Here is a 15,708-nt window from a genome sequence, read left to right as displayed (position 1 = left end):
TGTCGGTTTTGGATCGGCTCGGGTCCAGATGGTTTTTTTGGTCTATGTCGTTGGTTTTTTGCCTAGTTTATCGAATCTTTATTTTTTCCATGGCCTATTGTTAATTTCAAATGTTCTGACAATACTCACACCAATGTTTAGATCACAGAGCGATTTGTTAATTATAATTACATTGAGTCGAAAGAAATATAATAATTAGAAATAATTTTATTATTACAAAACAGGAATTATTATAAAAAAATGCAAACATTTTTATCGCGAAATGATTCAAATATTGTCTTTGATGCTGAGACGAACCTTCGATATGCCATTTGCATAATACGGTGTTGGAAAAAATAATAGAAACAATCTTTTCCTGCCACTTTTAATATACTTAAAAGTGTATAGGAAGAGTACAAACATTCGATGGTGTAAGATGTAATTCCGTTGCCAAAAATAAAGGTATAAAGATCATATTTAAGAATTAACAAAAATGTTAACCCTTAAGTAATTCCTTTACAAAAATACAATACAATTTTTACTTTGTCTCTATTATTTTTTCAATGCAAAATCGTACGAAATACTTTTCAGATTTTTTCTCATAGTTATAGTTCAACAATTTTGTATTTAAAGTCGGAAAAAATCATTCCAGTAATTGTTCGAATTGTATATACTAGTTACAGACCCACGGACAAGAACTACAACTAATTTCAAATATCTTTCTCCCCGTTTTGTTTTCATAATCAGACAATAAAACATGTTTAAATAAATACAAAGTGTTATGTGTTTTCATATTTATAAGCGTATATTCCAATATTAATTAAATAATCGTCAAAAAGCTACATATATTCTACATCTAATATACATATTACATTATAGTTTCTTTTTATTTTTAAAATGTGGGATGTACGAGCAAAGATATTTTAGAATCCAAGCTCTATTCTTGCTCAATGGTTGCTACTGTATTTTGTTTAAATAAAAATAAATACAAAATATAATTTTATAATAAATTTGCTTACAACTTTTGTCAGAATGTAGCTTTATTTCAAGGCAAATCAATCTACGTCAAAATTTTGCTGCTCAGATTTGTCATCGTTTTAACCTCGAACATTAGTATTTACTGATTCCGTCTCTTAAGCGCCATCGCTATCACCAACTGCATTCGCTGCATTCGAATGTGTTTTTTTATGTTCAGTGAAAGCTAAAATATTACTGAAGCTCGTCTTACAGATGTGACACATGATTTGCTTGTTGGGTGTACAATAGACTCCCGAGTGAGCCAGTTTTTTTTTCAATTTATTGTTCGATGATTGAGGGGCCATAGATATGTTGCCATCGGTTAATTTCTTGGCATTTAACTGGCTTCGAGATAGTTGTGTTGAGCTCGGGAACGAATCACAGCTAGAAGCGTTTGACAATAATTTGGATGGTAGTTTTGCTTTAGAATGAGTGGCAATTGGCTGATCAGTTGGAAAGAGGAGCTTTTTTTTATCACCTGGCGGAATTTTAGTACAATTTTGAATAAGATGATTTGCAAGTGCCTTAGCAATGGCAAACTTCTTGTCACAATAGCGACACTTATTGTCGAAGGCGGCAGAAGTCTTTGTGGAGGAGGGAATTTTGTTGTGAGTTCTCTTGTGCGTTTCGAATAGGGACAAGACAAAGAACTTTCTTGAGCAAAATTCGCAAGTAAAGTCATCCTTTGAACCACCACTTGTGGTCTGGTTTTTTGGTGGCCCCGATATGGATACGTTAGATGTCTTTGTCGACATACTTTTTCTGGGATTTTGGAGCCAAGTTGAAGACCTAGAAGCAATCATGCTTTTACGTGCATTTGAGGGAACGATCGTCGCTTTCTTTGGACTGGTCGCATTAGAAGGAATCATACTTTTTCTTATATTTGTCGGAATAACCCTTTTGGGAGGAGAAGAACGACCAATGCTTTTAGCTTTGTTTACTGGAAGGTTGCAGATACTGGTACTGATTTTTCCAATTTGAACTGAATTCATTGACTTGCGTGAAACCTTTCGTGCTGGGCTATTTAGCGTGGTTTTAACAATCGACATCCTAGTGGCCCTTCCCAGTAAATTGAAAGGATTATCAATATTAGTAATTGATTGTCTTTTTTTCGGTAATCCTTTGGAAATTTTGAGAATTGAGCTAAGCATCTTAGGAATTTCATCCGCGCTGGACTGAAAATGTGCTAAATTACGAGTATTTTGAGCGATAGATACTCTCTTGTTAATTCTCGAAGGACGATTTCTGGCAAGATCTGGCTCATGTCTTGCAAAAGATCGACGGACATTAGGAGTGCCTCCTTGTATATTAGAATTTCCTGAGTTCTTCAAAATGGGCAAATTAGAAAAACCCACCTTTTTGACTGGTTTCTCTTCTTCCTGCGTCTTTTCAATCACAGATACCACTATTTCTGAAGAAGTCTCTGAAAATACTATTTCTTGGGATTCTTGAGGTTGATTTTCTTTCTCTTCGGTTAAAACGGATTTGATGGATTCCTGAGGGGCTTCTAAGAACGCTAACCCCAGGTCATCGACATCTACAGCAGCCGATCCTCTATTAAATTCGACACTTCTAAGCAACTGTGCTTTAGTTGGAGTCGATGAAAGAACGTTATACGCCTTAAGAATATTTTTAGGAATGGCTTTGGCAGGGGATACGCCAAATGATAGCTTCTTTACTGTTTGCACTTGTTCTATGGGTTGATTTGCATCATCGGCTTCCAGCGTGTCATTTTGATCACATTCATTTTCATCGTTAGCGGGAATTGAATTGTCATTGGCGACTTCCAATTGCATTTTATATGCAGTCGTATTATTAAAAGAAAAGTACATTGAGGAAGAGCTGTCATCAATTGCCATTTTCGATATGTTCTCCATTGTTTACACCTTGAAAAAAATATCCGAAATTATATATTATTTTCAACAAATAGCACTGCTAACTCACTTGTTTAAGAAATGGTTTAAACTTTTAATATACGTTGAGTTTGGTTATTGAGTATATTTTAGTTTAATTCTAATGTTTAATTACAATATTTCCCTTGCTCTTTTATTCTTGTTTTATTTTAGAACTTTATTTAGGAGACGCTTGAAAATTATGATAACAGTTACTTGACACATTTGAAAATAACAGCATTTTAAGTAAGGCGAATTTAATTCGATAAGCGAAAGCGAAATGGTATGGCAGTTTGATAATTAGTTAAGCTCTGAACATACAGATGGCGTACATAGAAAGAAAATTGTGTAAGGTTCTTTCACACTGGAACATTATTTTGGTATTTTTTTGTTCAATTATCTTCGATTTGGTGTTAAGAATCTTGCACATGAGCTACGAACTATGAACTGTGGATGTTCGTTTTTGACTTTTCTTTTACATCGAAATGTCAATTTGACCCATGGATGTGTAATCAGAGAAAAAAGTTGAGTAGAATTAAATTACTTGTTAAAAATGTGAGGATATTTTATATATGTATGGGATCTGAAGTATGAGGTTTCACGATGCCTCACTTTGCTATACTTCAAATTTATTTTGATTTGAAAAATAATGATAGTTTGTTTCGTAAAAAGCGTCTTCTGAAAAAAAAAATAAAAAATATTTACATGTGCATCCACTCAATATGGATCGTCACAAAAAAGGAGATTTGTTTGTTATTTAACCAGCATAAAAGTTATCCTACCCGGTTCCACCAATATTTTTGCATGTCTTCTTAATTTGATTAAAGAGGAACTTAAGGTTAGGGGCGCACATGCAACTTTTATTTTCGAAAGTGTTTGGTTTCTAAACTGAGCACTATAGACTTATATGTGAGTCCGCGCACACGCAAAAACCATTTTGTCGACTATACGAGCAACTTTTTAGTTTCTAGACGATCACCTCAAAACAATTCCTTAGTTTGTGTCACAAGCAGAGATGGCAGAAATGCGATTTTTTTTGATTTACTACATTTGTTACGTCTGCTACATAAATGAGGTAGTTAATGTAATTAAATGTAGTTAACGTAGTTAAATGTAGCAGATGTAGCGGTAGACGTCAAAACGTAGTTTGAAATGTCCATTCAACCACCAAATTGACGAATTGCATCTAAAAGATAATTGTGTAAGTGTGAAAAACTAACTCTCGTCTTCGGATACACTATACTCTTAAAATAAACGACAAAAATAAAACAGATGATTATTAAATTTGCATTTTCCTTTCATAAAACTTCGAATTACTGGATTTATTTCATTTACGCAAGATATTTGGTTTTAATGTATAGTTCAGTGTTTTTCACTCGTTAGTCGTTACTTATTCACTCGTTTTTTTTTAAATTCTTTTTGAAATTTAACGTTTTTTGTGAAGGTAGCACGCGCAACAAATGTAGGGTAGTAAATGAAACAAATCAAACGTGTAGTTTATCCAATTAACTACACGTAGTTTACCGAGTAGATTACCTGACGTAATCTACTCTGCCATCTCTAGTCACAAGCAGAGATGGCAGAAATGCGATTTTTTTTTATTTACTACATTTGTTACATCGGGAACATAAATGAGGTAGTTAATGCAGACGTAGCGGTAGACGTCAAAACGTAGTTTGAAATGTCCAACCACCAAATTGACAAATTGCATCGAAAAGATAAGTGTGAAAGTGTGAAAAACTAACTCTATAAAATTCAGAACAGGCTTAACCAAGAACATTCCAAAAAATTGAACATGCAACTTTTAGTTTCGAAACTGTCTGGTTTAAACTGAGCACTTTAGACTTATATGAGAGTCCGCACACATGCAGAAAGAATTCAGTCGCCCATTCGAGAAACTTTTTAGTTTGTGTTTTGATACAAACTGGACGATCACCTCAAATCAATTCCTTAGTTTGTGTCACAAGGAATTGTTGGTAACTGCGCGGACATTCAACTAAATCTTTGAATCATTTTCTGTAAGTGCAAGAGAGAAAAAAAATTAGTTTATGTTTATTGTGTATTGGTTTATTTCGTTGATTACTTTCAGAGTAGCTTATGTGCGCAACTAACACTTGAACTATTTGGTTAAAAAAAGTTGCATGTGCGCGCCTAGCCTAATATATCCTTCCCATACGTTTTTTTAACAGTATATGTACTCTTTTCTTTCATAAGCAAAAGAATAGGATACATTTGAAACTATATTTTATGTGTATATAAGATAGAAAAAGTGAATAAATGTTTCCTGTGTATTTTTTTATTTCGTTCATTACTTTCGGAGTTGCTTATGTGCGATGTTTGGGCAACTTACGATCGAACTATTTGGTTTCAAAATAGTTGCATGTGCCCTACTACCCTAAACTAATCTACTTGGCTCTTCGGAAAGATTTAATTTCTTCTAAAGAGAAGCTGGCCATATTTTCCTCAGCTATGATCTTTCACACAAAAAAAAAAACAAACAAAAGTGGTATAATTTTGAGGTTAAGTTGCGAGTGAACAATTTATTCAAGGCAGTGTGGATGGTACGTGGAACGCGAATAGTTGCACAGTAACTCGTTACTACCAAATTGTTTTCACAAAATGTTCTTGTTTAAGGGAACTAAATGCAAATTTTATAATCCTAACATTAGTGTCAATTGGTTTCTTATAATTTAAATGTGTTTTTGTTTGAAATTGACTTTTTTAAATGTGTAAAATCACGTTTGTTCGCCCATTTGTTCATATGTTGATCGCTCTTATGTGCAAGGCCCTTTAGTCTCTTGTTATGGTAAACAAAAATTATCTAAATTTAATTTTTAGGATTTTTTTTTGGGATTTACTAGGTTGATTTAGGAACAACTCTTGCTTGAAACTGTTTATTTGTCAAACTAACAATATTAAAAAAAAAAAAAACAAATTGTTTCTACAATTTTAAATCTCAAATGAATAACAAAGAATGGATTAATTTGTTTACAAACAATCAATTTTTTGTTGGCTTCTTTAGCTGATTTGTTAAAGTATCTTCGTCTGCACAATGTTAAAAAATGTATTTTTAAGTTTTGTTACTATATTACTTTTTTCAGATTTGTTAGCATTTTTTTGCTTTTATTTTTTTTTTTTATTTATTTCAGCAGCACTTTCAAAAAGTTATAGTAAAAAGTCTCCAGATTATATACCTTTATCTCTCTCTCTCTCTACTTTTAGCACAGATAATAAATTTATACAGATGTCTCATCCCAGCAGGAAAAAATGAAACATTTTTTTCTCTTAACAGACAAGCCTTAACAGACAAGAGCTTTTAGAAATAAAGCTGAGAAAGCTCTTTTTGCCTTGCATATTTTTTTTTCGTTTTTAGAAACTTTTCTCTTCTCATTTGTCATTTTGTTTGCCAACGAATACAAAAACAAAGTTTGATCCGTTGCAAACAAATGTAGGTATATCTTTTTTTTTATACGCGTTTTGGTGCGTAAAAGAATAAAGAGGTGATAATGTTGGGTTTTTTTTGTTTATTTTTTTTTGTAATGTCGATTGTTAGGTGTCCGGTAAGGAGAAAAGAAGAAGTCGCTTGTGTGGGCAAGTAGGGGCAAGTGAATGTACAGATGATTTGGTTTCTGTGTTTTCTAATTTTAACTTCCCATAGAAAGTTATTGTAATGGGTCCGATTTGTCAAATTGAAAATTTTGTCGAGTCGAAATAAAAGATTTTTAGAAAGATGTCTGTGCGTTCGTGTGTACGTACGTTCGTACGATCGTACGTTCGCGACGTTTTTCTCGTTGTCCATAGCTCAAAACCAGAAGAGATATCGACTTCAAATAAATTAAAAAACAATCCAATTAAAGGTTTTTTTTATAAATCAAAAAAAAAAAAATAAACAAAAATTTGTCAACGAAAATTTTACGAATAATAAATTATTTTATCTCCAAACCAATTTTGTGCAACGAAAAATAAAGTTTTTAACATCTGGTAAAATTTTGAGAAAAAATCTAATCGACAGTTTTTTTTATAAAAAATAAAAACCTTAGGAAACATTACTCAAAGTTTTTAAAAATTGAATTTCGACTCAAATATCTTTTCAAAACTTTGAGATATTGGCTTCAAACTACTTTTTAATTTTAAAAAACATTGTTGTCAACATTCAGTAAAATTTAGAGAAAAATCGAATTGACAGTTTTTTTTACAAAAAATAAAAAATTAAAAGACAACTCAATAAAAGTTGGTAAAATTGATTTTCGACTCAAATATCTTTTCAAAAATTTGAGATCATGGTTTCCAATCAATTTTATTTTATAAGGAATATTGTTTTCAACATTCTGAAAAATTTTGAGAGAAATCAAATTGACAATTTAAAAAAAAAAAAATAAAAACCTAAACAAGAAAATTAATAAAATTTGGTAAAATTTGATTTTCGACTCAATACAATTTTCAGAAAAATAGAACTGAAAGTTTAAAAAAAATGTTAAAACCTAACAAAAAAAAAATTTACTTTCCACTCAAATAGCTTTTCAAAATTAAAAATATTGTCTTCAACTCTTTCTTATTTCACAGAAAATATTGTTTTCGATAATTAGCAGTTTTTTTTATTAAAATCTAACAGTCCATCATAAAAAAAATCTGCAAGAAATAGTTAGCAAATTTGGTAAAAATGGTGTACGTTTCTTGATATCTCTCAAATTAATTTCATTCATACAATTTGTAAAAATTTAAGAAATGCTACTAAAATTGATAAAAATTTATTTTCGACTAAAAATCTATTTAACAAAACTAGATTTTCAAACTAAACTATTTCCATATATTAAATATTATTGATTATTTTAAAATTTGTAAAAATAATTAAACTAACGGGATGGGAAGTTATCAGTGTGGGCCGCATCCGAGCATTTTTTTTAAATCAGACACACAATAATGGTAGATTATAATGTTGGGTTGCATCACAGTCTGATTCAAGAATGTCAAGACTAAGATACTTGAAAAAAAAAACTTTGAAAAAACTGGACGAAAAGCAAAACAAATGAAATGCACGACTGGATCGCAGGAACCTGCTCATGTATCCAAAGAGTCTGTTTAAATATAAAAAGTAATGAATTTGTTGATCATTAAATATTATTAAGAAAGTATAATGGCTTGTGCAGAAAAAAAGATTGGTTCATTAGTTCTAGAGAAAACTTAAAAACAAAATAACGGTTCTTTTCTGGAGCAATGTTACATGTTACAGAAAATTAGTCGACTTAAAAAGAGTAAAAAAGGCTTTGGTCTGATGAAAAGAATTCTCTCGAAAGAGAAATCGATTTAATGGAAGGTATAAATCAAAACACCAAGACTTTTGCGAAACTTATTTTATCGCAAACGTTCGTCCTGCGGTTTCAACTCTCTCAGAGATCAACTTGGATTACACTTGCCCCATTCATCTTACTTACATAGACGTTACAATATATAATACCTATAAAATTTAATTGAAGTCTCTAGCGTTATTGGTTCGTGAGATATTAGGGGTTAACCAAAATTTTCACCTTTGTTTTAACTGCTTTTGTAAAAAAAACCACCCACGCAATTTTCTTGAGATTCCTTTCAGCATCTTTCTACATTTTTATCTGTATAACAAAATTTGAAGTCGATATCTCTTCTGGTTCTTGACTATGGACAGCAAAAAACGTCGCGAACGTACGAACGTAGGTACACACGCACAGACACCTTCCCAAAATGCTTTTATTTCCACTAAAGGGACCTCAAAACGTCGAAAAATGTCAAAATTACAATAATCAAAAAGGAACACGTTTTTTTTATACAGTTATGTCAAGGAAACATATCAGAGCATACAAATCTACAGGAAGACCCTTATTTGAACAGAAAACAGTACATATTTTTATTTTTTGCTGCACAAAATCTACTTATCCATTTTTGAGGAAGTTATCTTTTTGAATAAAAAAAATAAGATCAGTTCCTTTTAACTAGAAAAAAAAATACCTATTATTTTAATTGTTGACACATTATGTACAATGAGGTACATACATAGGTACATGTACATTGGACATATGTAGGTACCTCATCATCATTGACACCAGTCAACAACAATTCATTACGTTTAAAAACATATAAAATAGAAAAATGTATTTGTAGTGATTTTACAAAATTGAAGTAAAAGATGAATTTATAAAAAAAATCCACATGAATGCACGCAACTAGCATTTACATATCCGATTATAAGAACTCGAGCTATAAAGACAACCTTGTCCTAGCTTTGTTTCTATTTCCAAAGACAACTGTAAACATTTTTTTTTCTTTTCGTCGACAAGCGATCAATTCTCCTGCACCTATTTTCAACGCATCACCACCAGCCACACCACACCACAAAAAATCAAAATAAAACCGTTTTGTTTTCATTTGTGAAGAATGATCTTGGTGTATTATGTGTAACTGTGCATTAGGATTATGAGAGGAAAAGAACATACAAAAATGATTTCAGATTTTTCTTTGCCTTAGTTTTCATTCATAGGAAAGAAGACGAGCAACATAGCTTTCGTGTATTCATTTAGTGACTGAGCTGAACTTTTTGAAAAAGCTCTTTTTTTGGTTGATTTCAGTTCCATATATCATTTCTCGCCATAAGGGTGAGACATCTGTATATTTATTATCTGTGCTTTTAGTGTATTATGCAGAGTTATGAATCCACACAAATTGCAGACATCGACGCATAATTCATAATGGTGTTCCCAAATTTTATATTTCATATAAGGAGTCCAGTCAATATACAACGAATCATGCACCATAGATACCATAAACAAAATCAATATGTATATTAGAATACTTTACCCATTTATTAGTCGAAGTTCAAAGCTTAGTACAGAAAACAAACTCATTTTATATAAATTAAACTTTCAACCTATCTTATTGTACAGTGTTCCTGTCTGGTACGATTGCGCGACCTGTCATAAAAATAAATTACAAATAATACAAAATAAAGTACTTAAAATTATTCTTAAATTACCTTAAGGATTTTCAACATTGAAATTATATGAACAAACTAATGTCAATCTTGTTGTTAACGCTTCTATAAAATATGTATCAGATTTAATGTATAAATGTCAATTCTCGGACAACAGTCTAATCAATGACCTATGTGCAATTTAGATTATAAGTATTACATAAGGGTTTTGTTTTGTAGAAATTTCCCTTAATTTAATATTATATAAATTAATCTATTTTTTTAATGTATACAAATGTATTAAAGCTGAAAAAGCAAAATGTTAAGTTCTAAAACTCTTAAGAATGTAAGGTAGATGTAAGATTTTTGTACCTTAATCTACAATAAATAAATGAATGAAGGAAGCCTTTTGGGGCATTTTATTTTGAGCAACTTTAATTTTCTTTCCAGATTGGCTGGACTTAGAAAAATATAAGCAAGTTTATTGCTTGCAGCGCATTTTCAAATTACCTACAGCTCCCAACTGAAAGTTGAACATGTCCCTGGGAATTGCCAATAATAAATCGGTAAACACATGTTGGGGCATCATCAGGTTAAAATAAATAAGCAGGGAGTTAATTTGTTTGTATACTTAGAACTAAAATAAACACTTTTTCTACTAATAAGCCTTGTAATACATTATCTGCGTTTAATTATCGGAAATTATCAATACGTCCAGAGGTAACCCGGCGGTGGTAAACTGCCCAGAGGTAAACTTGCAGAGGTAAACCGGTGGAGGTGAACTGTCCTGCTTCTTTATCTTTCAACACTTAATACAACAACGATTTGAGATATTGGTTTGTATATGAGACAATTTCAGAAACCTAAGAAATATAGTTTGAAATATGACAAATAGATGGCCGTTTTGTGCTTGAAATGGTAAGGTAGTGTGAACTGTAGTTGAAAGAAGAGACACAATTTTCAAAAACAAATCCTTCAAAGGTATCAAAAACAATCTATTTAAAGATATAAATCAAAAACACTCCATATAAAGAATAAATCTTTCGTACGTATCACCCTCAACCAATTTGTTTACATTGTTGTATTTGTAATGTGGATGTTTCGTTCACGTTTAGTGAATTCACACATGCACAGAATAAACAACTGCGTTTTTAGGGGAAATGTCATAATTTAGAGAAGAAGTTTCATGCATACTTAAATGAGGGTATGAATCTGATTCCCGGTGTAGGTTGTAGCAAACCAAGATGGCTACCGAGGATTTATATCTTTATAAGGGTGTTTTTGATATAAATTCTTCGTACGTACCAGCCTTTAAGTTCTAAGAGCCATTTGTTTACATTGTTTTATTTGTAATATCAATGAATACATGTGAATTTCAATGAACAAATGTTGCTTGAACAAAACATAAGTCTTTCATATGTGTCAAAAACACTAATAAAGGTATAAATCAAAAACACTCTAGTATATAGAGTGTTTTTGGTATAAATCCTCGTTAGCCATCTTGTTTGCCTACAAACTAAGAAACAGCTGATTCATAACCTCTTTCAAAAAGGTATTCGTGAAATTTTCCCTCCAAATTGTGTAATTTCTCCTTCAAACTCAGTAGTTCATTTTATGCATGGGTGAAGATAAGCCATTTTTACATCTATTCGTCGGAATTACGAATACAACAGCGTTAACAAATGGGTTTTGGAGGGTTATACGCACATATGGAGTGTTTTTGCACAAAAACTTCTTTTTCAAAACCATATCTGTTGGCCCAAAAAAAAAACAAAATTTATCAGTGGGGTAAAAGATTAGAGAATCGTACATTTTTGTAAGAAAAATCTTTGTTTAAAGCTTTTCAAATGTAGCCCTTTCAGTTTCATAGGTCAATATTCTCCATAGGCGTGAGAAATCTGTGTATGATGATTTGTGTTCGTATGGAACCTCTGTATATGAAAACATATACAAAGGTGGAATCAAATAGACTGAAGAAAATTTTGTTGTCATTTTGGATGGTAAATTAATTATTTCCCTTACTTTACGGGCTGTTATTGGGAATGAAAATAATATTTTCATCTCGCTCGCCCGTGAAAATCTCCACTTAGCTACACCAACGCCAATAATGCGGAATGTTTCTACTCATGAGAGTACTACCTATGGTTTGCATGTACAAAGATTGGATCCAGAAAATCCGGTCTTTAAAGTTGATGGAAACTATATAATTTGCACAACTTGGAACAAAAAGGTGAAAATTAAATATTCAGATTTATGCAAATCAGTTTTTATTTTTTTTTTACGAATTCCAAATTTAACATTGAAATATTTGTTTGCAGTAAGCCTGATTGTTAGATTAAATGTATGTTCAATTGCAGCAGCATATCACTACTTCACTTCATTTAAGGTCAAAAGCATCGAATAGCAACAACGACGAAAACGAGTACACCTCTATCAAAACGTCCAGTAACTTTTTAGTATTTTTAACTTCCCATACGAAGTTATTGTAATGGGTCCGATTTGTCAAATTGAAAATTTTGACATTTCCCGACGTTTCAAAGTCCCTAGAGTCGAAATAAAAGATTTTTAGAAAGATGTCTGTGCGTGCGTGTGTACGTACGTTCGTACGTTCGTACGTCGTCCGTACGTTTTTTTCGTCGTCCATAAGAACCAAAAGAGATATCGATTTCAAATAAATTTTGTTATACAGATAATAAGGCAGAAAAATGCAGAAAGGGATCTGAAGAAAATTGCGTGGGTGGTTTTTTTTACCATAGCAGTTTGAAAATAGGCGAACATTTTGGTTAACCCTAAATATCTTACGAACCAAAAACGGTAAAGATTTGATTTAAATTTTATATAATATATTGCAACGTGATATCAAAGAACTATATTTTTTGAAAAAATCTATTTAACGGTATTTTTTTTAGATCAAAAAAACTGAAAAAAAAAATTGTCACCTCCAAAATTTTACGACTTAAATATGATTTTATCTCCAAAACAATTTTGTGCAACGAAGAATGGTGTTTTTGACATCTGATACAATTTTGAGAAAAATCGAAATGATAGTTTTTTTTTTTATAAAAAATAAAAATCTAAAAAAAACATTAGTCAAAGTTGGTAAAAATTGGATATCGATTCAAATATCTTTTCAAAAACTTGAAATTTAGGCTTCAAACTTATTTTATCTTATAAGAAATATTGTTTTCAACATTCTGAAAAATGTTGAGAAAAATCGAATTGACAGTTTTCTTAAAAAAAAATAAAAACCTAAAAAAAAATTAATAAAAGTTGGTAAAAATTGATTTTCGACTCAAATATTCTTTTCAAAACTTTGAGATATTGGCTTTAATTCACTTGTTTCTTTCAAAAAATATTGTTGTCAACATTCAGTTAAATTTTGAAAAAAATCGAGTTGACAGTTTTCTTACAAAAAATTAAAAACCGAAAAAAAATTATCAAAAGTTGGTAAAAAATGATTTTCGACCCAAATATCTTTTCAAAAATTTGAGATAATAGCTTCTAACTAATTTTAACTTATAAGAATTATGGTTTCCAACATTGGGCCAATTTTGAGAAAAATCGAATAGACATATTTTTTACAAAAAATAAAAACCTAAAAAAATGTATAAAAGTTGGTAAAAATTGATTTTAGACAAACTTTTAAGCAAGACGAATCGACAGACGGAATGGGAAGTTATCAGTGTGGGTCGCATCCCAGCTTCTTTTTTTTAATACGCAGGGTAACTAATTTCAGATGAAAGTACCCTCATAAAGAGCTAGTTGGATGAATGATACCAACAATCAATTCAAAAAATTCGCCACAGTATCAAAGACGAAAGCGTATGGATATCAGTGGAAGAAACAACCGATAAACAAGGGAGATGTGTAGCAAAAATTTTGCATAAAACCTCGACTCAGTGTACAGCAATATAAGCAAATTTTAAATAAGGAGTTATTACCAGAACCGATCATTACAAGATGGGGAACATGGTAGAAGACGGCAAAATTTTTCGCAGATACTATAGAGGGAATCATTGAGGTAAGATAATGATTATACAAAAAAAAACATTTGTCAATTTAAATTTGTGTATGCTATTATTAGATTCCATTTAATGCCACACAAAATGGTAAAGAGAACTTTTTTGGTTCACATGCTAACATGAGCTACAATCCTGTGTGAACTTGGGCCTCACCCAACAAACTTCTCAATCTAGCTCTGTCCCTAGCTAGATGTCTCCAGTTTCACGCTCCAAGTTGGGTGAGGTCACTATCCACTTGTACGCTCCAACTGGTCCTTTTTTCTCTATACGACCCAAGGTGCATTCATCCACTTTTGTCATAGTCAATGCTTCTGCACCGTATAGCAGGACGGGGATGATGAGGGTCTTATGTAGCGACACTTTGCTTTGGTGCCTCGAGAGAGGACTTTACCTCTCAATTGCTTTCTTAGTCCAAAGAAACAGCGGTTAGCAAGAGTTATTCTGCGTTTGATTTGAGCGCTGGTGTTGTTTTCTGTGTTTACAGCGCAGCCTCGGTAGACGAAGTCCTTGACCACCTCAAAGTTACGTCTGTCGATGGTGACGTTTTGACCAAGACGTCGGTGTTGTATGTCCTTTCTTGACGACAGCATGTACTTTGTTTTGCCCTCATTAATCGTTAAACCTGTTTTTGCCGCCTCTGCCTCAATACTCACAAAAGCCCCATTGACATCACGCTGAGTTCTTCCGATTATGTCAATGTCATCAGCATATGCTAGCAATTAGACAGACTTTTGAAAGATAGTGCCTCTAGTGTTAACGTGTGAGCTCTGCACTATTCTTTCAAGTACGATGTAAAAAAAATCGCATGACTCTGCATCACCTTGTCTAAAACCTTTTTGACATCGAAAGGTTCTGTTAAGTTGTTTCCAACCTTTATGGAGCAGCGTGAATTCTCACACGACCCTTTAGATGCTGTCATATGCGGCCTTGAAATCGATGAAAAGATGGTGGGTGTCTATTTGGTGTTCTTGGGTTTTTTCCAGGATCTGCGTAATGTGGTTATTTGATCGACTGTGGACTTTCCTGGTCTAAAACCACAGTGATAATGACCTATCAGGTTGTTGACGATTTGCTTTAGACGTTCACATATTACGGCAGAAAAGATTTTATAAGCAATGTTATAAAGACTGATTCCTCTATAGTTCGTGCAGTTTAGAAGGTCTCCTTTTTTCAGGATCGGGCAAACAATACTGAGGTTCCATTCATGGGCATGCTTTCTTCCAAAAATATCTTACAGATATGTAAGTTGGTGCATGCTCCTAGCCAACTTATCTCCAGCTGCTTTAAAGAGTTCAGCATTCAAGCCATCCGCTCCAGCGGCTTTATTAGACTTCAAATTATATATGGTAATCTTTACTTCGTCTAAAGCGGGAGGACGGGATTGTTGGCTTTCGTCGTTGTTGAATGGATCATCCTGCCTGACAGCGGAATTCGGTTCGTCGTCGCCATAATAAAGTCTGCAGAAGTAGTCTTTTCATATCCTCAGCATTGACTGCGGTTCCACTATGATGTTTCCACTTTCGTCCTTGCAGCCTTCGGTTTTAGGTTTATGCACCTGTGAATTTCATTTCACCTGTTCATAAAACTTTCGAACTTCATTCCTGTTTTTAAACCTTTCAACATCTTCGACCGCACGATTCTCATGCCTTCTCTTTTTCCCTCTGAGAAGTCGGTGTTTCTCTTGCCTCTTCTGCTCATAGAGATCATTAGCAGCTCTCGTCCTTTTATGCAGCTCCGCTTTGTGTGCCTGTTGTTTGGCTGCATTTTCCTGCCGACATTCCTCATCAAACCACTAGGGGTTCCTTGTTGGTGGCTGCTTGAAACCAAGCACATCTGAAGCGGTTTCTCTGATTGCATCTTG

At 32.6% G+C, this 15,708-nt stretch overlaps 1 protein-coding gene across 1 annotated transcript; it reads right to left on the bottom strand.

The window, feature by feature from the left end:
- Positions 1-768: 768 nt before the first annotated feature.
- LOC129939844 (uncharacterized) lies at positions 769-3,086 on the bottom strand. The gene is made up of 2 exons (XM_056048011.1): positions 2,941-3,086; positions 769-2,882 (listed from the first exon to the last, which is right to left on the bottom strand). Exon 2 carries the CDS (start codon positions 2,871-2,873, stop codon positions 1,113-1,115), a length of 1,761 nt encoding a protein of 586 aa, XP_055903986.1. The 5' UTR covers positions 2,874-2,882; positions 2,941-3,086; the 3' UTR covers positions 769-1,112.
- Between the last annotated feature and the right edge of the window lie 12,622 nt (positions 3,087-15,708).

Source organism: Eupeodes corollae, chromosome 1 (assembly GCF_945859685.1).
Source record: "Eupeodes corollae chromosome 1, idEupCoro1.1, whole genome shotgun sequence".
Taxonomy (NCBI): Eukaryota; Metazoa; Arthropoda; class Insecta; order Diptera; family Syrphidae; genus Eupeodes; species Eupeodes corollae.
The sequence above is the reverse complement of the archived record's forward strand: the minus strand, read 5'-3'. Positions and strand labels throughout refer to the sequence as shown.